This window comes from Paroedura picta, chromosome 1 (assembly GCF_049243985.1).
Source record: "Paroedura picta isolate Pp20150507F chromosome 1, Ppicta_v3.0, whole genome shotgun sequence".
NCBI classification, from domain to species: Eukaryota; Metazoa; Chordata; class Lepidosauria; order Squamata; family Gekkonidae; genus Paroedura; species Paroedura picta.
Window position 1 is genome coordinate 198,315,791 of NC_135369.1, and position 24,119 is coordinate 198,339,909.

General features: G+C 46.5%; 1 protein-coding gene across 1 annotated transcript in view; it reads left to right on the top strand.

Moving 5' to 3' along the window:
* LOC143826971 (serotriflin-like) overlaps positions 1-23,004 on the top strand; it is a 43,796-nt gene extending 20,792 nt beyond the window's left edge. Inside the window, exons 3-8 of the mRNA XM_077316048.1 lie at positions 164-307; positions 3,792-3,882; positions 6,892-7,037; positions 13,235-13,332; positions 16,745-16,833; positions 19,686-23,004. Coding sequence (XP_077172163.1) covers positions 164-307; positions 3,792-3,882; positions 6,892-7,037; positions 13,235-13,332; positions 16,745-16,833; positions 19,686-19,813 — 696 coding nt within the window. The 3' untranslated portion in view covers positions 19,814-23,004. The remainder of the gene's footprint in view (positions 1-163; positions 308-3,791; positions 3,883-6,891; positions 7,038-13,234; positions 13,333-16,744; positions 16,834-19,685) is intronic.
* The last annotated feature ends 1,115 nt before the right edge of the window (positions 23,005-24,119 follow it).

The following is a 24,119-nucleotide window of genomic DNA, read 5'->3' on the forward strand; positions in this document are numbered from 1 at the left end:
TCCTGCCCTCAGTCCTTGGTCTCATTAACCCTGTAGCATGCCCCATTATCTGGAAGAGCTGTACTGAAACACCTATATTTGAATATACAAGATGAATGACTCTTGGTAGATAGAAAAAGAAAGAATCAAATACACCTGTGGTAAAATATGTTTTTATCTTTAGGAGGATGAGGAGGAAGAGGAAGAGGAAGAGGAAGAGGGAACTCCAGAGTTCAGTATCACTCCAGAGGTTCAGAAGGAAATCCTTGACAAGCACAATAAAATCAGGAGAAATGTGAAACCAACTGCTGCGAATATGTTGAAAATGGTAAGATGTATGTATTTTATTATTATGCTCATAGACCATTAAATATCAAGTATAGGTAAAAACAGTGAAAAGCCACCAGAATAAAAAAATCACATAAAAGAATATGAAATATTAGGCATCATAATATGCTCGAGCCACCATTAAAATCAATTATAAAAATAAAATCGGTTTGGTGTAGTGGTTAGGAGTGCGGACTTCTAATCTGGCAAGCCGGGTTTGATTCTATACTGCGCCACATGCAGCCATCTGGGTGACCTTGGGCTCGCCACGGCACTGATAAAACTGTTTTGACCAAGCTCAGCCTGACCGAGCTCAGGACTCTCTCAGCCTCACCCACCTCACAGGGCATCTGTTGTGGGGAGAGGAAGGGAAGGCGAATGTAAGCTGCTTTGAGACTCCTTCAGATAGAGTCTCTTCTCAGGAGTTATGGAGCTTACCTAGGAAAGGCTGAGTAAACTCTTTATGGTAGGGACAGTGTCTCTTTATGGTAGGGACAGTGAAGGAGAACATGCCCTGTAGATCAGTAGTCCCCAACCTTCTTCAGGCCGGGGACTGGGGAGAGGGAGGTCCGGGGACCTGGGGGGGAGAGGGAGAGCAGCACTCGCCGGGGGGTGGAAATTGCCCGTTTGCCCCCGCGCCTCCCCCCTGCAGTGTGGCACTCACTGGTGGGCACAAAGGTGCAGGCACAGAGCTGCTGCACCTGTGCATTTGCGCCCAAGCCTCCCCCCAGCATGAGTGATTCAGTCGCTGAAGCAGCCCATTGCTCCCGGCGCAGTGAGCACCGCACCATGGGCGGGAGGGAGGCACCCCCGCTGGTACCCCTGCTGGGGCGCCAGTGCCCACATCTTCCTCCCCCCCCCCCGCCACGGCTTGGTACCAAGGGTCCACAGCCCGCTACCGGTCCATAACCCGGGGGTTGGGGAACACTGCTGTAGACCATGACTTCATTCTCTGGCAAAAAATTCCATAATGTAATCACTCTTTGCATAAAGTAATTCTCTTTGTCCTTCCAGCCCCTTTAGGAAGTCCTGTAGGGGTTTAGAATGACTTTCCCTCCTTTATTCTATTTTTTTACCCTATCTTTCTGCCTTCAAGGCAACTAACAAATTAAAACACACATACAATCTCATCTTAAAGGCCATTAACCCTAGCAATCATTAAAATAAATCCAGAAGTGGAATAAATAAAATCATAGAAAGAAACAATTAAAAAAAAACAATTCAATGTCACTGAAGGGATGCCAAGTAAAATAAAGATGTCTTCATATGCTGGAAGAAGATAGCGACAGCAGGAGATTGGTGAATCTCCTTGATGGGAGAACAATAAAATCAGAGTCCAGTAGCCTTTAAGACCAACAATGATTTATTCAAGGCGTGAGCTTTCGAGTGCTCATGCCCTGAATAAATCTTTGTTGGTCTTAAAGTTGCTAATGGACTCAAATTTTATTTTGCTACTTCAGACGAACACCGTGACCCATTTGAATCTATCTTGGTGGGAGAGTTCCAGCATTTTGGTGCCACAGCTGAGAAGGCCCTCTCCTGGACAGTCACCTGCCTACACTCAGAAGGTGGGGGAACCTGAAGCAAGGCCACTGAAGGTTACTGCCATGTGGCATGCCACTAAAGGTTTCACAGTAGTTGTGTAGGTTCAGAAGGGAGTAGGTAGTCTTTCAGATAGAGGAGTCCCAAACCATATAAAGCTTTGAAGGTTGAGAAGCCAGTGCAGATGGGCTAAGATTGGAGTGATACAATCCCTACCTCAACATCCTGGCTAAAGTATTCTCTACCAGTTGACGAGGATACATGCTGCGTCCCTATCAGACTGCAGTCAATGAAGTGGGAAAGCTAAACATTTTAAGGCACATAGATTTCAGCGTAAAAAAGGTTTAGGTGTATCCTCAAAGGTCTCCCATAGAAATTAGCGTGTAATCCATTTGGTTGGATCAAGTATGGTAAACTGATAAAATCAGAAGGATTGAGTCATCTTAAAGAGCAACCTGCTCATTTCAGACTTCCTGTCTCTATTCTGCATTCAAACCAACAGAGCACAGTAGTAACAGGTAAGATACATTATAAGCTCAAGGAAACTACTGTCCAAAACAATGCTACAAACTATGCATTTACTGAGCCTCTTGTGGCGCAGAGTGGTAAGGCAGCTGTCTGAAAGCTTTGCCCATGAGGCTGGGAGTTCAATCCCAGCAGCCAGGTCAAGGTTGACTCAGCCTTCCATCCTTCCGAGGTTGGTAAAATGAGTACCCAGCTTGCTTGCAGGGGGGTAAACGGTAATGACTGGGGAAGGCACTGGCAAACCACCCCATATTGAGTCTGCCATGAAAACGCTGGAGGGCATCACCCCAAGGAACAGACATGACTCGCAGCTTGCACAGGGGATACCTTTACCTTTACATTTATACATTGACTGCAAAATTGTAAGCATGTGGTATTTGGTATTTGTTTACTAATAGTAAACAGTGGTATTTGTTTACTAATCAGTACTGTAAATTTCAACAGTAAATATTAATATGCAAGTGCAATACCAGTAGGTTGACACACAAATACAATATCAGACAAGCAACGCTGTGTCTTGAACTATTTTTGTCAGCAATAATCTAAAAACATACAGGCATAAAATACATAAACATGCCCCCACACAAGCACTGCACTCACCTTTAGAAGTCTTGATTCTGAGATTTGGCAGATGACAACCCAGAAGAGGGCCTCATCCATACTTACAACTTTCAAATGCAAAATTATTTCAGGTTGAAATGTATAGGATTGATTGGTAAGCAAATACAACTGCTTCGAAAACCATGTTCACAATTTGGAAGCAAATACATAATTTGTAGCATTGTTTTGGGAAGTGTATGCACAGTGCTTGTAATTACCTATCCTGCATTCAGCAACAGTTATTTGCTTATGATTTCCACAAGCGCATCTCTCTCAGACCCTGACCTAGATCACCCAGGTTGGTCTGATTTCATCGGCGCTCGGAAGCTAAGCATGGTCAGGCCTGGATGGGAGAACATCCAGGAAAGTCCATTGCTGATATGCAAAGGCAGTTAATGGCAAAGTACCTCTGTTCATTTCGTGCCTTCAGAACTAGTCAGGGTAGACATAAGTCAGCAGCAACTTGACAGCACTTTCCGCAGTTGTCTTTACCTGCATGAAGAACCATATTTGCATCCAACATGCTTCTGGTGTTGGTTCATCTTCTCCACTCCATCAGTTGGAGCTGGGCATCCTGAGCACTTTTGAAGAAGAAGAAGAAGAAGAAGAAGAAGAAGAAGAAGAAGAAGAAGAAGAAGAAGAAGAAGAAGAAGAAGAAGAAGAGTTGGTTCTTAACAAGTTAGGTTCCTCAGGGGGTGATGAATGGTGGTCTGGATTCTGCCCTCCGTCCCCACCAAACGGCTGAGCAGAAGGATTTGATGTCCCGTGAGCATGACATACCTTGTTTCATGTGATGTTTCTTTCTTGGGTTTACTAAGGTATGGAACGAGAAATCTGCTGAAAGCGCTATGAAATGGGCCTCTGAATGTCAACTAACCATCAGTCCCGCAGAGAATCGAACTTTCAAAGGTAAGTGAACAGGGAAAGGGATGCTTGTGTCCAACTGAGCCCCAAGTACAAGTCAGCAGATCTTTGATGAGCCTGTTCTGCATATTGGGTCAGATATCAACTCAATAGGGAGGCAGTGTTTTTAAAAATATATTAGTAGCATTTGAACTGTCAGCAATCAGCTGTTCTCTCAGATTTAGTCAATCAGATGGATTTAGATACTGTTGGTCTACGTGTGACCTAGTTGGTGAAAATACTATTTTGAGATTGAGATAAGTTGATTCGACATAAGGGGACAAAGCTATAGCTTTAGGCAAATGGTCATTCTCAGGTCTGTTGTGTCTATTAAACTGAGGAGTCCTGTCAAGTAAAGATGGAGAAATCAAGATATAGTCTATTACACTGACTCCTCTTGCATCGAAGAAAAAGTAAAACTTAAATTGTGTTCTACATATCCTCAGCTGATTCTTGGTCAGAGGGTTTTTCTGCATGTGTTATTGATGTAGAACATCTACTAGTGTGCTCCCTCCAATGGAAGTCTATGGACATGATGTCCGCAGTCCCACCCCAAGGGACCACGCCACTAGATGGACTGCAGCAGCAGTGCCAGAGCATTGAGGCACACTCATTGCTCTGGCATCGTCACCACTGCTGCCAGTCTTCCAAGGATGCTCCAGCCCACCTGAGAGCCTTGGCAGGGGCAGGGGCAGGAGCAGGGGCATGGGCAGGGGCAGGGGCAGCCCAGTGTGACACAGCGCTTTGCATCGCTGGGCTGCGGCCACCTCCACTATGTCTCTGAGGCTGCTCCCACCCTCCAGAGTGTGAGGGCAGACTTGAAAGACTGGTGGGGCAGTTTTTTTAAAATTGTTGGACATTAATACATTCCCATGATTTCCTACACTATAGTTTGAAAGTTGTGAGGTTTTTGTAGCTCTCTTGGAGCTGTATTACTCAATAATATAAATATAAATATAAATATAAATATAAATATAAATATAAATATAAATATAAATATAAATATAAATATAAATATAAATATAAATATAAATATAAATATAAATATAAATATAAATATAAATATAAATATAAATATAAATATAAATATAAATATAAATATAAATATAAATATAAATATAAATATAAATATAAATATATGATGGACCGCCTTTTGCCCTATATCCCCCGCAGGGCTTTACGCTCTGCGGGGGCTAACCTATTGGTCGTTCCTGGCCCCAAGGAAGCCCACCTGGCCTCGACCAGGGCCAGGGCCTTCTCGGTCCTGGCCCCAACCTGGTGGAATGAGCTCCCGTAATAGCTGAGGGCCCTGCGGGAATTACCAGCATTCCGCAGGGCCTGTAAGACGGAGCTCTTCCGCCAGGCTTATAGCTGAGGCCGGGTGGAAAGAAGATCAGCCCCCCCCTCACAAACTGGCGGTAGAGAGTGTCACACCCCCCCCCCCTCCTGTAGTTGAGGATGCGGAGACTAAATGAGTAAGATTAAGCCATCATTGTTGCCACTATTGTAAATTTATTGGATCTTATGGTTTTTATGGTTTTTAGGGGATGGGGTTATGTAAGCCCCCTCGAGCCTTCGGGGGGGAGGCGGGATATAAATACAACAACAACAACAACAACAATAAAATTTGTTCAACATTTATTGAGTGATATGACCATATATAACTGGTAATGACTGGGGAAGGCACTGGCAAACCACCCCGTATTGAGTCTGCCATGAAAACGCTGGAGGGCGTCACCCCAAGGGTCAGACATGACTCGGTGCTTGCACAGGGGATACCTTTACCTTTACCTTTATGACCATATATGGTCATGTCCACCTACCCACCCCTTCCAGTTTGGTGTAGTGGTTAGGAGTGCGGACTTCTAATCTGGCATGCCAGGTTCGATTCTGCGCTTCCCCACATGCAGCCAGCTGGGTGACCTTGGGCTTGCCACGGCACTGATAAAACTGTTCTGACTGGGCAGTGATATCAGGGCTCTCTCAGCCTCACCCACCTCACAGGGTGTCTGTTGTGGGGGGAAGAAAGGGAAGGCGACTGTAAGCTGCTTTGAGCCTCCTTTGGGTAGAGAAAAGTGACATATAAGAACCAATTTTTCGTCTTCTTCAAACTGGCCAATGATAGGCCAGGAGGGGCTGGGAAGGGAAGGGATCCAGGTAGACATGTCCACAGCTCTGTGTCCCAACCATATTCTGCAGGATTGCACCACTTCTGGGGTTTCTTGAAGCCTGAGAATGTTTCAGGAGTTTTGTAACGGTAAAAAGAGAAAGGATGCTATAGTTTAGGGTGGAGTCTGCACGGAGCTTTTATCCCAATCCCAAGTAGATTCATTGCCACTGAATGCAATTTCCATTTTGCTTTTGTCCAATTTAAATTTTCCCTCTGCAACAAGCATGATTGATCCGGAGTGACCCTAACTTTATCCTGCAATATCTTAGAGTGCTTTCAACCCTCAATATTTGAGGAATTGGATTGAGGAAGCATGAGAAACCGTGTGTATCTCCGGCTGTTTCACATTTGTTGCCGAAGCTCCATGGTAGAGAATCCCTCATTGGCCAAGACTGTAAGCTTTTTTTTAAAGAGGAAGCCCTAAATTTCTCTCACCATAAGCTCTAGAAGCCCTAACTTCTGTGGGAAGAGATTTGCCTCGCTGTTTTTTTTCCCTCCCTCATCTGCTATTTTCCAATCCTCTCCTCCCCCCCCTTCAAGAAAAGAAAGAGGCTCCAGATGTGCTTGGCTCCCCCTCCCATTCTGAACTTCCCAAACCAAGTGCAGAACACTTTTCTGTTTCAATGGGGGGTGGGGGAAAGACCCAAGTCCAAATCGATCTGGATTCAGCAGGATCAACAACGGAATAAACAAAGTGCAGAATCAGCCTAGGGGTTGCTTTGAACTTTCTTCAGCTTTTTAAACAAGTATTTTTAAAGTATGCGGAGTACTAGTCAGTCTTCATGGATCTGCATCAAATAATCTGATCCTTATAACTGGCCTTATTTATTTTCTTTTCCTTGCAGGAATAATGTGTAGTGAGAATATTTTCTATACAAATATCCTCACCACCTGGACCAAAGCTATTGATGTATGGGAGAAAAGAAAAGCTTTTTTCCAATATGGTGTCGGGGCTATCGACCCAGGAAAACTCATTTCTAGCTACACTCAGGTATGAGCACTAACATTATCCACATCTGGCCAGTCATCTTATATTTGGGGGTATCATTTTAAACCAAGGATCGCTGCCTAGTTGTGCCGAAGGGGCTTGCGTAGCTCAGTGAAGCCATGGCGTGCAGGGCATTGGGTTCTGACAAAAGGTGATCCACTGGAGAAGGAAATGGCAAACCACTCCAGTATCTTTGCCATGAAAACTCTATAGACAGTTCCAAAAGGCAAAACGATATGACGTCAGAAGATGAGCCCTTGAGGTCGGAAGGTGTCCAATATGCTACTGGGGGTGAGCAGACGGCTAATATGAGGAGCACCAGAATGAATGAAGCAACTGGGCCAAAGCCGAAAGGATGCTCAGTTGTGGATGGAATTGGATGCTGTAAAGACTTTTATTCTATAGGAACCTGGAACGTCAGATCCATGAATCAACAAAAGCTGGATGTGGTCAAACAAGAGATGACAAGACTGAACATCCACATTTTAGAAATCAATGAACTAAAATGGACAGGAATGGGTGAATTTAATTCAGATGACTGGCAGTCTTCAAGCAAAGGTTCGATACACACTTTTCTTGGATGCTTTAGGATGCTTAGGGCTGATCCTGCGTTGAGCAGGGGGTTGGACTAGATGGCCTGTATGGCCCCTTCCAACTCTATGATTCTATGATTCTATGATTCTATGACCATCAGGTATACTACTGTGGGCAAGAATCTCTCAGAAGAAATGGAGTAGCCTTCATCATAATCAATAAAAGAGTAGGAAAAGCAGTCTTGGGATACAATGCCGAAAATAACAGAATGATCCAAGTTTGAATCCAAGGCAAGCCATTCAATATCACATTAATCCAGGTCTATGCCCCAACCACTGCTGCTGAAGAGGATGAAGTTGTATGAAGTTCTATGAAGCCCTACAACACCTTCTAGAAGCAACACCAAAAATGATGTGCTTATCATCATGGGGAATGCTATAGTAGGAAGCCAAAAGATGACCGGGATAACAGGTAAGTCTGGCCTTGGAGTACAAAGTTAAGTAGGGCACAGGCTGGAAAAATTTTGTCAAGAGAATACAATGGTCATAGCAAACAATCTTTTCCAACAACCCAAGAGATGACTCTACACATGGACAACACTAGAAGCTCAAAACAGTAATCAGATTGACTATGTGCTCTGCAGCCAAAGATGGAGAAGTTCTATACAGTCAAGTAAAGACAAGACCAGAAGCTGATTCAGGTTCAGAACATCAGCTTCTTGTTGCAAAATTTAGGCTTAAATTGAAGAAAGTAGGGGAAAGCACGTGGCCACTCAGGTATGAACTAAATCATATCCCCGACGAATATACAGTAGAGGTGACAAATAGATTTAAGGAATTAGATCTGATAGACAGAGTGCCTGAAGATCAATGGACAGAGGTTTGCAACATTGTACAAGAGGTAGCAACTAAAACCATCCCAAAGAAAAAGAGATGCAAGAAATCAAAATGGCTGTCTGAGGAAGCGTTACAAATAGCTGAGGAGAGAAGGGAAGTGAAAGGCAAGGGAGAAAGAGAAAGATACACCCAACTGAACACTGAATTCCAGAGAAAAGCTAGATAAGAATGCCTTCTTAAATGAACAATGCAAACAAGTAGAAGAAGAAAAATCATCAGAAAGGCCAAAGCTGAGAGTGAGCTAAGATTGGCCAGGGAAGCCCATTGTAACAAGAAAAGATTTTTCAGTTATGTGAGGAGCAAACGTAAAGTAAAGGAGGCAATAGGCCCACTGTTGGGTGCGGATGGACAAACTCTAACGGAAGATGCAGAGAAAGCAGAAAGGCTTAGTGCCTATTTTACATATGTTTTTTCCCACAGGCCAAAGTGTTTAGGCACATCTAGAGATGGCCATAGCCAAAGGACAGTGTCTGGGTGGCAGGTTAACATGGATAGAGAGGTTGTCGAGAGGCATTTAGCTGCACTGGATGAGTTCAAATCCCCTGGTCCGGATGAAATGCACCCGAGAGTACTCAAAGAACTTTCCAGAGAACTTGCACAGCCCTTGTCCATCATCTTCGGAACCTCTTTAAGGACTGGAGATGTCCCGGAGGACTGGACGAGAGCAAATGTTATTCCGATCTTCAAAAAAGGGAGGAAGGATGACCCGGGAAACTACAGACCAGTGAGTCTGACCTCTGTTGTGGGGAAGATAATGGAGCAGATATTAAAGGGAGCGATCTGCAAACATCTGGAGGACAATTTGGTGATCCAAGGAAGTCAGCATGGATTTGTCTCCAACAGGTCCTGCCAGACCAACCTGGTTTCCTTTTCTGACCAAGTAACAGGTTTGCTGGATCGGGGAAATTTGGTTGATGTCATTTACTTGGATTTTAGTAAAGCTTTTGACAAGGTTCCCCATGATGTTCTGATGGATAAATTGAAGGACTGCAATCTGGATTTTCAGATAGTCAGGTGGATAGGGAATTGGTTAGAGAACCGCACTCAAAGAGTTGTTGTCAATGGTGTTTCATCAGACTGGAGAGAGGTGAGTAGCGGGGTACCTCAGGGCTCGGTGCTTGGCCCGGTACTTTTTAACATATTTATTAATGATCTAGATAAGGGGGTGGAGGGACTACTCATCAAGTTTGCAGATGACACTAAATTGGGAGGACTGGCAAATACTCCGGAAGATAGAGACAGAGGTCAACGAGATCTGAACACAATGGAAAAATGGGCAAATGAGAACAAGATGCAATTTAATAAAGATAAGTGTAAAGTTCTGCATCTGGGTCAGAAAAATGAAAAGCATGCCTACTGGATGGGGGATACGCTTCTAGGTAACACTGTGTGTGAACGAGACCTTGGAGTACTTGTGGATTGTAAACTAAACATGAGCAGGCAGTGTGATGCAGCGGTAAAAAAGGCAAATTCCATTTTGGGCTGTATCAACAGAGGCATCACATCAAAATCACAAGATGTCATAGTCCCATTGTATACGGCACTGGTCAGACCACACTTGGAGTACTGTGTACAGTTCTGGAGGCCCTATGAAGATAGGTTGAGGGACTTGGGAATGTTCAGCCTGGAGAAAAGGAGGTTGAGAGGGGACATGATAGCCCTCTTTAAGTATTTGAAAGGTTGTCACTTGGAGGAGGGCAGGATGCTGTTTCTGTTGGCTGCAGAGGAGAGGACACGCAGTAATGGGTTTAAACTTCAAGTACAACGATATAGGCTAGATATCAGGAAAAAGTTTTTCACAGTCAGAGTAGTTCAGCAGTGGAATAGGCTGCCTAAGGAGGTGGTGAGCTCCCCCTCACTGGCAATCTTCAAGCAAAGGTTGGATACACACTTTTCTTGGATGCTTTAGGATGCTTAGGGCTAATCCTGCGTTGAGCAGGGGGTTGGACTAGATGGCCTGTATGGCCCCTTCCAACTCTATGATTCTATCAAAAATAGAATAGGGAGGACCAGAGATCTCTTCAAGAAAATTGGAGATATGAAGAAAACATTTCATACAAAGATGGGTATGATAAAGCACCAAAATGGTCGGGACCTCACAGAAGCAGAAGATATTTTTAAAAGCTGGCAAAATTATACAGAAGAACTGTTCAAGAGCGAGCTTACCATTCCTGATAACCATGATGGGGATAACAGGCCTGGAGCCAGACATCTTGGAATGTGAAGTGGTGACAAATGAGGGCATGGGTGTGGAGATATGGGTGTCATGTGCGTTTGCACCATACGCTGCCGCAAACACACATGTGCAGCAGTTTCACGCATGCACGCATGCGCGGAAGTGCCACGCATGCACGTTTGTGGCCAAGCATGGCGCAAATGCGCATGCGCGGTCCTGCCGTGCATTCGCAGCCGCCGGATCACCCTCCCTCCCCACACCGGAAAGCAGCCTTAGAAAGGTTGTGGACCACTGCTGTTGAGGAGCTGCGTAGTATTTTGTACCAGCTGCAATTTCCGGGTCAAGGTTAAGGGTAGACCTGCATAGAGTGAGTTACAGTAATCCAAGTCTGATATTTATCTACAGTTGATGCCTTGTATTTCACAGTTTGGTCTCGTATAAATTCAAACATTTTGTTGGCAAGCACGAATCCCTGCTTTATTCCTCTCTATTATTTTCCTCCATTGCTCCATTTGTAAATACTTTCCCATTTGAGAAAGAATAAATAATACAAATATAATCTTCATGAAAGCACTGCCCTGTGAATTAGCCCACGGAAGCCAAAAGAACACACCGAGAGAGCATGTGTTAGATAACCATATTGATTTGCAGTAGAAGAGCCAAAATCAAGCCCAGTGGCACCTTACACACCAGCAACACTTTCAAAGGGAGCTTATTCCACCACCACCCCAGTCTTGTTGATCTTTAAGGTGCTATGATCTAGCTCAAGAAAACAAGAGCAAAGAGTACAGGAACCCAGAAAGAACGTATTGAAAGAGTACCTGAGGGACTAGCTCAGTATATTTCCCAGAGAGCATTGCCCTCTGTCCACACCAATTTGTTGGCCATTTCTGGCACCAAAGATGTCTGCCTGGCCTTGACCAGAGCCAAGGCCATTTCAGCCACAGTCCCAGCCTGGTGGGATGAGTTGCCAGCTGAAATATGGCCTCCAATGGAACTATCAAAGTTCTAAGGGCCTAAAATGTCACTCTTCCTCCAGGCTATGGCTGAGGTCAGGGATGTCTGGTAATGATAGCATCAGGACCAGTCTGGTTCTGTCAAATTGTAGCTCCAATGTATATCATTCCACCCACCACCCACTTTATTCTGCATGTAATCACTATTATTGGCCTTTGAAGAGTGACCAACTGATGTGTTAATTGCCTTGCCTTCCTGTGGAGAACTGCATTTGTGTTGTAAGTCAGATTGGAATTCATTGACGCATTGGACTGTAAGAGCTTTGAAATTTCCAGTTCTCGCCTGTAGATTCCTGGGTATGGGCACTGTCTCTAAACCACGTGGAATATTGGTTCTTTTTCATCTGCATGCCTATGCTATTTGGTTTACTGTGGTTAGATGTATAGATTGACTCTAAAGAATGTACTGTTCATTCCCTTCCTGCTCCATTCACACCTCCCCCCTTCCTCCCTCTTCCCTGTCCTTGAGCCCCCTTTTATCATCCAGCTGCTGGGTTTGTCTTCCCTTTGAAGCTTCTTGCATTATTTGGGTTCTCACGGGTGTGGGGGGGGGGGAAGTAGCAGAAGGGGATATATGCTGTGTTTAATTTCCTGCAACCAAGTTCCCTCAAAACTTGTGTTGAGTTCATTTTCTTGCTCTAGAACAGTGGTCCCCAATCTTTTTATCACCGGGGACCAGTCAACACTTGACAATTTTACTGAGGCCCAGGGGGAGGGGCGGTAGTCTTTTGCCGAGGGATGTCGTCGCCACCTGAGCCCCTCCTCCTTTCCCACCGGCACCCCTGACTTCCCGCTGCCCACTGGGGGGCGCTGCCAGCAGCAGCTGCACAGTGACACACCGAGGGAGAGCCCCAGCCATGGCGGCTGCTGGAGAGCACCAAAAGTGAGCCGGCGGCAAAGTGGCAGGGCAGCCCCCGAGGCAGCAGCCAGGGAGGAACACGAGGAGGAGCCGCAGCCCAGTACCGACTGATCCACGGACCGGAACCGGTCCTGGGACCAGAGGTTGGGGACCACTGCTCTAGAATAAACCTATCTTTTGCTTCAAGTGTGTTTTTTGAGGAAAAATGCTTGCATTCGAAAGCTCACACCTTGAATAAATCTTTGTTGGTCTTAAACATGCCACTGGACTTTGATTTTGTTGTGTTTTCTTGGCAACTGAAGAAGCTCCTTCCTCCGTCTCACCATCTCCCTGCATTCTACACCATCTCCTTTCTAGGTAGCCACTGGAGGATTTTTAGGCAGGGAGGGAGGGAGGGAGGGGAGAGAGACACCTTTCCTGGATGTTCTGGGTTCTTTCTATACTTTTATAATTGGTTTAAAACTGTGTTTTATTATAGTATTTTAGTATTATAAACTGCCTCGAGCCTGCTTGTTGTGAAGGGCAGTATAAAAATAATATAAACAAGAAACAAACAATAAATAATGTTGATATTAGAAAGTCTTAACTAAGGGTGATAAGAAGTAATAAATGAGTTCCCAAGTGTAATTTTTTTTACAATTACAATTTCTGTTCAGACCATAGTCTTGAACTTTGTGACACAATTAACCAGCATTTTAATGTTTGTTTGTCATTTACAGCTTATTTGGTATAATTCATACCAGGTTGGATGTGGAATTTCTTTGTGCCCTGGACCCGAGCATGCTTTCTTTTTTTATGTCTGTCAATACTGTCCTCCGTAAGTATCAAACATGTCTTGTTGTTAGCAGAGTTAACATATGCAAAGAGGTGTAAAGCACCAGGTTGCTTCAACAAATAAAATAGTATTATTTAGAGAGAAGCATCTTTGTATAGAAAGAGAGGAGAGAGAGAGAGAGAGACCCCTCTAACCATCTAACTGTTGTTCTGCACTCATTCTGATTGTTCTGGAGGCAAGCAAGGAAGAGGTGTTCTCAAAGGAGCAGGAAGTATTCAAGTCAATTAATCAATCAAGATAGCAGAGGAGATTATCTGAAAAACATCAGGAAGTTCCTAATCTAATGATGCTAAATGCACAGCTCCTTTAATTCCCCCTGCGGGATATTCTCATGCTGCTAAATAATGCACACTACAGATTTTGCATATTTAAACAGCCTTTCTCAAAATCTATTGTGCAAAGTCCTTCAGGTTCATCTTTTTCTGTAAAATCTTCTGAGATTCTTCTTAGAAAACCCATCTGCATCCTGCTGCACAGTTCTCTGGAGGCAGGCCTATGAATGTCTATGTTTGGTTTTCAATCAGAGCTCTAATTTCCCTTTCTACAGTCTTCTTCCACTCTTTTGCTTGGTTGTTGGACATCTTCTCTATGTCTTCCCATGTGGAAAGTTCCACTATGGCCTCTGATTTAGTTAAAAGATGGTAGTCATCTTGGTAGTACTTCCTTATTTGCTCTAGTTCACTCCTCTCCTGGTTCTTGGGGTTCTTCTGGTGCTTCATCTACAAGGTTCGTGATGCTCTGTCACTGCTTCTATCTGCTGTTGTCTTTCATCAGTGTGGATTCTTTAAAGTTTACCTTTTCTGCATTTGTAGGTTTTTCCTTCTTGTCAATGTAGACTGTGTTACAGATCATTATAGTTCCAGTTATGGGTTAAGGAGCCTGTATCCTTTACATCCTAAGGCATATCTTGCAAAAATGCCTTGCTCAGTTCTCATGTTCATCTTGCTTTGTTTCTCCTTGAGAACGTAAGTGAAGGCCTCTGACCCAAGCACCTTCAGGCGGTTCATGCTGGGTTTGTGAAACATTCTTCAAGCTTTGAGAAACCCCAGAAGTGATGTCAGCAAGCCACACCTCCCTGCCACACCTCCAGAAGTCACATGTCACAAGAAGTGACATCACCCAAACACTCCCTCTGGATGTGACATCACACTCCATTGTCCCCACCCCCAAACAACAGAAATGGCCCAGCAGCCCACTCCGCAGGGCAAAGAACAGGACTGGGGCAGGCATTGGTCGCCCCGTCGCCCCTTATACGCCCCCAATGCAGTTAAGTTAGAATGAGAGTACTTACTTCTCTGGACCCCAGTTGCTATCACATTCAATAAACTCATTCATTCATTCATTCATTCATTCATTCATTCATTCATTCATTCATTCATTCATTCATTCATTTATTCACTCTCACACGTATAGACCGCCCCTATTGGACCTGCCATTTCGGGTGGTTTACGGCATTCAATAAATACAGTAAACAGTTAAAATCAATAAAAGCATTACACAATTTAAATCAACCAAACAATTGGTGACATCCCCCTTACAGTTCTTCTCATTAAAGGCCCTTTAATGTTTAGCATACTCACTTGTCCAAACTGGTATAAGCCTGGTGGAAGAGCTCCACCTTGCAGGCCCGACGGTCCTGACGTTCTCTGGGAGCTCATTCTGCCAGGTGGGGGCAAGGGCTGAAAAATCCCTGGCCCTGGTGAGGCCAGTCGGACTTCTTTGGGGCGGGAGACTGTTGAAAAATCCCAACCCCTGGCTTCCACTGAAGACTGTCAACTCAGGACTGGGAAATTCCTTGAGATTTGGGGATGGAGCCTGGGGAAGGCTAAATTTGGGCAAGGGAGGGTGTTGAATGGAGCTGTGAAGCCTTGAGATTCTCCACTCACACCCCTCAAAGGAGCCACTTTCTCCAGGGAACTGATCTTTGGAGGTCCATTGAAAAGGCAGGATATCCCCACTTGGAGGTTGACAGTGTCCTGAACAGCCGATTTGGATGCCGCCGCACACAACCCTGGGATACCCCTGTGACTATTCATTCATTCATTCATTCATTCATTCATTCATTCATTCATTCATTCATTCATTCATTCATTCATTCATTCATTCAATTATAATTGGATTTATATACCGCCGTTCGCCAAAAGGTCTCACGGCGGTTCACTATAAAATATAAAATCAAAGTAAAATCACATAAAATCCCATAAATACCCCCTTATTACAGTAAAAAGATGGCATTCTATTCTATAACTTTCCCCATTTTCCCCGCTTGTTCAGAGAGAGGTCGGACGTTAATTCTGTAAGAGAGATAGGAGAGAAAGGCTGGCTGATGGATTAGGGATCTTGGATGGAACCCGGGCTCTGCCCTGGCCTCAACCATACGCCTGGCGGAAGAGCTCTGTCTTACAGGCCCTGCGGAAAGATGGTAGTTCCGACAGGGCCCTTAGTTCCTCCGGGAGCTCATTCCACCAGGTTGGGGCAAGGACTGAAAAGGCCCTGGCCCTGGTCGAGGCCAGGCGAACATCCCGGGGGCCTGAGACAGTCAATAGATTCATACCCGCAGAGCAGAGAGCCCTGCGGGGGGCATAAGCAACCAAACGGTCCCGCAGGTAAGTAGGACCCAAGCCGCGTATGGCCTTAAAGGTTAATACCAACACCTTAAACTTGACCCGGAAACAGACTGGTAACCAATGAAGATGACGGAGTACCGGCTGAATATGGGCCCTCCAAGGTGTCCTACTGAGGACCCTAGCTGCCGCATTTTGTACCAGCTGTAACTTCCGGATCAGAGTCAAGGGTAGGCCTGCATAGAGCGAGTTACAGTAGTCTAGTCTGGAAGTGACCATTGCATGGATCACAGTGGCTAGGTGTTCCGAGGACAAGGAGGGCGCTAGTACCCGGGCCTGGCGAAGATGAAAAAAAGCCGTCTGGGCTACTTTCGTGACTTGAGCCTCCATAGACAGGGAGGCATCAAAAGTCACTCCCAAGTTCCTGACCACTGGTGTAGATGTTAATTGTACACCATTCAGGCATGGGAGGTGCGCTTCCTGGTCCTGCCCTCTTCTGCCCAGCCACAGGACCTCCGTCTTGGAGAGGTTGAGTTTCAGGCGACTCTGCCTGAGCCATCCAGCCACTGCTTCCAAACAAACTGGCGAATGTATCTGGGGGGGAGTCCGGCCGGCTGCCCATTAAGAGATAGAGCTGGGTGTCATCCGCATATTGGTGGCACCCTAGCCCATAATCCCGAACCAACTGGGCATATCGCGTTTTTAGATCTCCAGTTTGTTTTTAAAATGTGAACACAACCAGCACCAACTAGCTATGACAGCACTAGAAGTAACTGTGTCCAGTCAAAGAACTGTTCTCAGAAGCTTATTGTACTACTCTGTGCTTCCAGAGCGAACCGAGAAGACTTCATAGCTAAACCTTACAAATCAGGCCCGCCATGCGCAGACTGCCCTAAGGCCTGTGAGGATGGACTCTGCAGTAAGTTACCAAAGCTCTGAATTTGCATCACTGGCTACTAATGAACATCTTATAAATAATCTGTAGCAGTTTTCAAAAGCTTCTTGTAAAGCAAAATTTCTTTTACCACAAAGCTCACTGTTGACTAATGACAAGTGATCCTCTGAAACTGAAGCTTAAATCCTGCCTGGAATTTCTGTGGGGTTATGCAGCAGGGCAACTTTTGCTGCCACCCCCCCCCCTCCCCCACTGATTTCTTTCATGAGCTATTGCGGGGGGGGGGAGCATTCCTCAGAATCAATATTTCTGGGATGTTTGGACAGTCACCCGAGTGGAAGAACCTGTGAAAATTACCTCCTCCTACAGGGATTCTACGTAGGATTTAAGGAGTCTATTTCTTCAAGCAGATCCATCTCAGACTAGACGGTGATATGAGCATCTGCAGAAGGAAGCCCCCTGTGATGGGTCTGCCAACTCTAAGTGGTGAAACTCTTGGAGATTTGGTATTAGAACCAGGGGAGAGTAGAGCTGAAGGAGGGGAGGGACCTCATGTTGGTATAATGCCCAGACTTCGTCCTCCCGAATAGCCAGCCATTTTCTCCAAGGCAACTGATTTTTGTAGTCTGGAGATGTTGCAATTCCAGGAGAGCTCCAAGCCCTTCATTGTTTAGCAATCTTATCCTGTGGGTTCAAAACCCAAAAATGAAACGAGGCCTTTTGAGAAGGTCTTCAGAGAAGAGCCAGGTTGATGTAATGGTTGCAAAACAGGGGAGTCTAATCTGGAAACTGGGTTTATTTCTTGTTCCTCCACATGGAGCCAGCTGGGTGATCTTAGGCTAGTTACAGTTCTCTGCTTCTTATGGGGAGAGGAAAGGAGGCGGATGGTAAGCTGCTTTGGGACTCCCTAGGGTAGAGAAAAGTGGGGTAGAAAAAACAACTCTTCTTCCTCTTAACTCAAGAGAGCTGATGTTTATTACACCCCACTGTTCACTACCTGAAGGAATGCCAAAGTGGTTTACAAACACCTTTCCCTTCCTCTCCCAACAAGAGACACCTTGTGAGGAAGCTGGGGCTGAGAGAGCTTTAAAGAGAACTGCTCTGTGAGAACAGCCCTAAGAGAACTGTGATTGGCCCAAGATCAGCTGGCTGCATGTAGAGGAGGAGTGGGGAATCACACAGAAATAGGATCATCAACTCCAGGTTAGGAAATGCCTGGAAATTCAGTGGTGAAGCCTGGAGAAAATGGAGTTTGGCGAAGGGAGGGATCTAAGTGGGGTATCTGTAATCGCTCCACGGAAGTGGTATAAATAAAACGCTAAGAGCCCTTGAGGTGGGCCCTGTCTGGGATGAGGAAGGGTAGCCATTGGCCCCTCCCCCCTGGAATGGCGCCTGCCGATTGGGCCCTCCGCTTGCCATTCCGGCCCCAAGGGGCCAATCAGCCCCTTGTTACCGAGCTGACGGGTTGGGAGGTGCTTTGCACCTCCCGCCCTGCCCCCCCACTCTGCCGCCTGCCACCCATGCCGCCATTACCACACTGACCGCCGCACCAGCCAGCCGCCCGCCAGGAGCAGCCTGCTGGAGGCAGCAGCAGGTGGAAGCAGCAACAGGAGGATGCTCGCAACCAGGCAGAGCTGCGCAGCTCGCCTGCAGCCAGCCCAGCACCGGGAGCCATCGGCCACGGCCAAGGAACAGCCCCGCTGCATCAATGGCACGCCGGGCCTGTCCCTTTGCCGCTCCTGAAGGCTGGAAGCCGCCTGCAGCCAGCCCGTGCCAGCTAAAGGGACAGCCTCACCGCGGTAAGCAGCCACACAGCTTCACGTCCCCTTCATCCCTCAGGGGGACCATGCTCAGCTGCAGCTTGGCCCCCATGCCCACCCACCCAACGTGCTCTTCACACATCCCTGGAATCGGCCCCGCGGCCTGAGATCTCCCACCGCTCCACCGGCGCTTCCCTGCCCAGAACCACACACACACACACACACACACACACACAGCCACACAGCCACCGCGCTCCTCCCCCACCCACCCACCCACTCCTCGCCCCCGCAATTGCTGCTCACCTCTGCCGCCGCTTTCACGCACCGCCTTGTCCACCGCATTCTGAACTGCTCCTTCTACCCCCAGGAGCCTGGCTGCTGTGTTGGAGACGCTCCGGCCTGGCTCCTGTGCCCACCCTGCAGCCACTTAATCGGCAGGGCTGCGAGAGGCTTCAGGGCGGCCAGAGGTGCCACACTGCCACGTCAGATACACAGTGCCCCAGCTCCTGTGCCCAGCCTGAATCCGGAAAATCACCCACGAGGGGGGTGTGGCTGGGCGAGCTTCCAGGCTGGACAAAGTTCCCAGCACTCCCAGCGCTCGCCATGGGTTCCCACAAGCACCTGCTGTGCTCCGGCGGCACCCGGACTATCAGCCCCAGCATGCATTGCGTCCCTGCGCAATGCATGCCAGGAACAGGGAGGGGATGGGGGGAGGAAATGCACTTGTTGCACTGTTCTGCTTTTCCGAGGCCACCTGCTGCGCGTTTCCCCGCGCAGTCCCTGCCACAGCTCCTCCTCCTCCTCCTCCTCCTCCTCTTCCTCCTCCTCCTCCGTGCATGCCTCCTTCTCTATCGGCAGCAGCCCAACAGGTGAGCCCAGCCATATGGCCGTGAGGGAGACGGGTGGAGAGGATGCTAGCGTCCGCTGTATTTAGCCTACAGCAGGCTTAACTTCTAGTAGTATCATAAAGCCCACCTCCAAAGCACCAAAGTAGTCTGGAGACCAACTGTAATTCGGAGAGGTGTCCAGGCTTCACCTAAAGGTCGGTAACCCTAAAGAGAGTAATTTAAATAAACGTCAGTTTCCTAACTTTGTTTTGGTTGGGTTCCTTTTCAGCCAACCCCTGCCGGCATCGGAATCGTGGCTCCAACTGCACAGTACTGAAAAACCTGTACACCTGCAAATCAAAATCCATTAAAAGATCATGTAGGGCTACCTGTAGGTGCAAAACAGAAATTATATAGCATGCACATGAACATCACAAGATCAACCCTCCAACAACTGTACTTGGTGGAAGAGTCTCAAAGGCTTTGCATCAAAAGGCAAGTCACAATTTCCTCCCTAAAACTGGTCAATATTGACTGTGTCATATATTCGTATCGCAAAATAAGACCATCTCCAGAACGTATTTGCAAAGAGATGATCAGTTTGTCAATGCAGGAGGAAAAATTATCCTTGTATTAGAAGTCTTGCACAAATAGAAAGGCAAGAAAATGATTGTGGTAGCCACTTGTGATAAGTCAAAATGTGTAGCCCTAGCCTTTCCACATTCTCCCTTTCCTCACTCATATATTCCTGTTGATTCAGGATTTCTTTTTGCTCTGCAAGTGTTTTGCACCCTCTGTCAATTTGATATTACACCTTTTTATATCTGGCATGAAAACCAGCAGTTTAATCTGCAGGAAGATATGCTAGACATGAAGTGGTGGAATGCTGAATCAGCCACTAGAGGGAGCAAAACATGTACAAATTGGAACGCGAAAGTAAAATAAATGTTGTATTTAAAAAAAAATTCAGGTATAGTGGACCACAAAAATATTGGTATTGGCTGATATCCCCAAATACCAATACCTGTGTTGGTATTCGGATCTGACAATATTCAGGAAACTGAATCTTTTCAGTTCCACTATGCCCTATGGGCCCATCAAAATCAACGGCAAATCTAGCAAATTCTATTCAGTGGTCTGGGGATGGGTAGAGGTACAGGCACAAAATTTGTGTCATACCTGCTGCAGCCTCTCCTCCAAAGAATGCCCAAGTTTCAAAAAGATTGGATTGGGGGGTCCAACTTAATGGGAACTCAAAGAAGGTGTCCCCATCCCTCCATTGTTTCCAATGGGGGAAAATAAACAGGCAGCTGTGTAAGCCCAGCTCAGCAGAACCAGAGCCATTGTGACCCAACAAGACTAGGGCCAAATTTGGGGATTTCTTAAGTAAAGCGGAGAGGGAGGGGGCATTTCTGCAAGGGCAGCAGAACCCAATGCCAGCTTGGTCTAGTGGTTTAGGAGTGCGGACTTTTAATCTGGTGAGCCGGGTTCGATTCTGCACTCCCCCACATGCAACCAGCTGGGTGACCCTGGGTTCGCCAAGGCACTGACAGAACTGCTCTGACCGAGCAGTGATATCAGGGCTCTCTTAGCCTCACCCACCCCACAAAGTGTCTGTTGTGGGGAGAGGAGAGGAAAGGGAAGGCGACTGTTAGCAGCTTTGAGCCTCCTTCGGGTAGAGAAAAGCGGCACATAAGAACCAACTCTTCTTCTTCTAATGCCCAGCAGCCCTATTGTGGAAAATGCCAGCTCCACAGGACTGTAGCTCAGAATCATGATCCTGGTGGACTGGGAGCAGGGTGTGACAAGGAAAGCAGAATCAGTGCAATGTGCCCAACAGAACCAGGGACTGCGACGTTGCCAAACGCAAAAGGACTAAGGTCAAATCAGTAGAAAATGAAGGGTAGGGGGCATTCTGCAAGGACAGCAGACTCAGTCCAATCAATATGTTAATGACCAGGAACAGAACTTTGGCCACCCTACCAGGAGAACTCACCCCCCCCCCCCGTGGAAAATAATCAAACTAGAGACCAAAGCCAAACTCACAAAGAAGTCCTGTGGCCTTGGCCGTAACTCCCTGCCCCCAAACCAGCCCCAGACAGTAACTCGAAATATGCAGAACAGAATCAGAAAGAAAAACAATTTTTAAAAAGCTCGAGGCCTTTGGCTTTAGCCTCCCACCCCCCCCCCCCCCATCCATAACCAAGCCCAAAGAACACTGGCAGTAAAAGAAGAAAAGAGGGAAACTTTAAAAAATGATCTTCAGCACTGATCAGAAGTCTCTTTGTCCAGGTTTGCATAGGAGACAGCCCCTGTAGCCAAACTCTCTCCAATGCAAACAGCAAACCGAGTCAGGCACAGCCAAACCCTTGCTTGCATGCTCCCTGCCCTGTGCACAGAAGGATTTTAAAAAAGAGCCAACTTCTTTGACTGGCCAAAGAGCAGTTTTCTCCCTAACCTAAAATCCTTTTGCAAAATCCCACCTCCCCTCTTTCCTGTTACCTGGGAAACAATGGGTGGGGAAAGCAAGGTTGTTATGCTGAACTTGGCAACACACTTGCAACTTGCAGACCTGCATTGCAATGCCATTTGCCTTGCAACGACTGGCTTAACTTGATTAACTTCCATTCGCTGAGAGCCAGCATGTTGTTGTGGTTAAGAGTGACAAGTTCTAGTCTGGAGAACTAGGTTTGATTCCCAGTTCTTCCACATGAAGCCTGCTGGGTGACCTTGGGGCAGTCATGGTTAGGGATGGGCACAAACTATCTCCTGAATTAAATTTCATAAATTTTGCCTGGTTTGTTGTTTGCAAAGTGAAGTTCGTGGCATGTCAGCTGGCAGGAACTTTCCACAACGTTTCCAGCTGTTTGTGGAACAGCACTGATCACAGGACTGTGGCAGTTCATGGAAAGATACATTTCCAGACAGACTGTCTCCAGTCAATATAAATATTTTTAAAACTTCAAAGCAACAGGAGGGCAGAACTTGGAGGGCATGCAGAGCAGCATTCATGGGATACTCCCTTTGACTTTGACATCTCTAGCTTGCACAGGATCCTTTCTATATACTCCAGGACCCCTTCCTATCAAAATAACCACCTGTCAAAAAGAGGTGGTCATTGCCCCAGAATGCCCATTCTGAGAGCACCTTCCTTGGGAGGCCCTACCTCTGGCCCCGTAAATCCAATCCTCACCAAACTTGGAGTTAGAGGAGAATCAACTGCAGATCCTTGCACATTTGCTTGTTTGTTTATGCTTGGTTCTTAGCCTGCCACTCCTGAGAGCAGCATGCCTCTAGCATGCCAATCGGTTATTCTACCACACCACAAACGTGAACCATTCGTGATGGTTTGGTTTCCAAACCAGGCATGCCACAAACCCAACCAGACCACGTTTTCCTGCTTTATGCCCATCCTTAGTCACATTTCATTCCGAGCTCTCATCAGCCACACCTTCCTGACGTTGTGGGGAGAGGGAGGGAATGTCTTTGTTAGGGTCTTTGAGACTCCTTCAGATAGCCAATAGCGGGGAAATGGTCTTCTTGTTTGCCTTAGAGATTTTCTTGCCTGTAAAATCAATCTTGACTAATAAATACATTGTTCATCTCTACTGATGTCAGTTAATGACTCGTCTTAATTCCCTCCCATTCCAGAAGAAGCTAACCAGTGTTTCAGTCCAATGGATGGGCAAGGCTTTAGTTCAGCAAGGTTTATGATGGGCTGTGTAGACTTTTGTAAAATATTGCCTTGACAGCAGGTGCTGCAGTCACAACACAAGGATCTTTGACATGTGACTGAGGGTTACAGCCATGTGACAATCATCTTGTGCTGGGCTCCACTTCCTGTGGCAGCCATTTTGTGACTGCGCCCACCATGCTGTGCAGAGGTGCTCCGGCTCCAGGTGTCCTCGCTGCTTCCCCTCAATAGCTAGGAGCTGCTACTTTTAAAGTGAGAAGTATGAATGTTTGTCCACCCATCAGTTCTGGTATTATTATTAGTCATTAGCTTCAAAGCCTATTCCTAAGAACGGGCCCTGAAAGGGTCCCCTCCCCTGGTCCCTGGCCAGGCAGCTTAAGGTGGCTTTGGGCCGCAGCTCGCAGTTGGATCAAGTGGGGCAGACGAGGGCTGGATATGACATGTGTGCAATATAGCCAGGAGATCCTAAGGTTATCTGGCTGCCAGGCAAGAGACATTTGGAGGGGCTTTGCCATTGCCTTCCCCTATGTCCCCTGCATTTCCTTGGAGGTCATCCCTTCCAATTCCAAATGCTAGCCAGGACCAACCTTGCTTTGAATCCTAGATCTGATGCTATCCAAGTCATCATCTGTTTATGACCTAAACATAAATTGCCACCAGTATGGTTGAAATAGCCACCAAAATGTTGTGGTTTGTGATATGCATTCTTGTATTGCATTTGCACTGCTTCCTCCCCCCCCCCCCCCGGTCTGCTATGGCCTCCCCAGCTGCTGTTTGCCACATTCTTCCCCCCTTCTTCCAAGCGTGGATTTGGAATCCCCAGATACCTCCCCATCAAGAGTCATGAGGTCACCTTTCCCGTGGAGAGCATTTCTAAAGAACTTGTTTCCCGTCACTTTTGGTTCAACTTCACATCAGGCTGAATGCCTGACAAACACATAGCCATACTGATTTAACAGCAACTTATAGGTACGCAAGACTTCTTAATGAAATACCTGAGCAGTGTGATTGCCAAGCAATCACATGAAA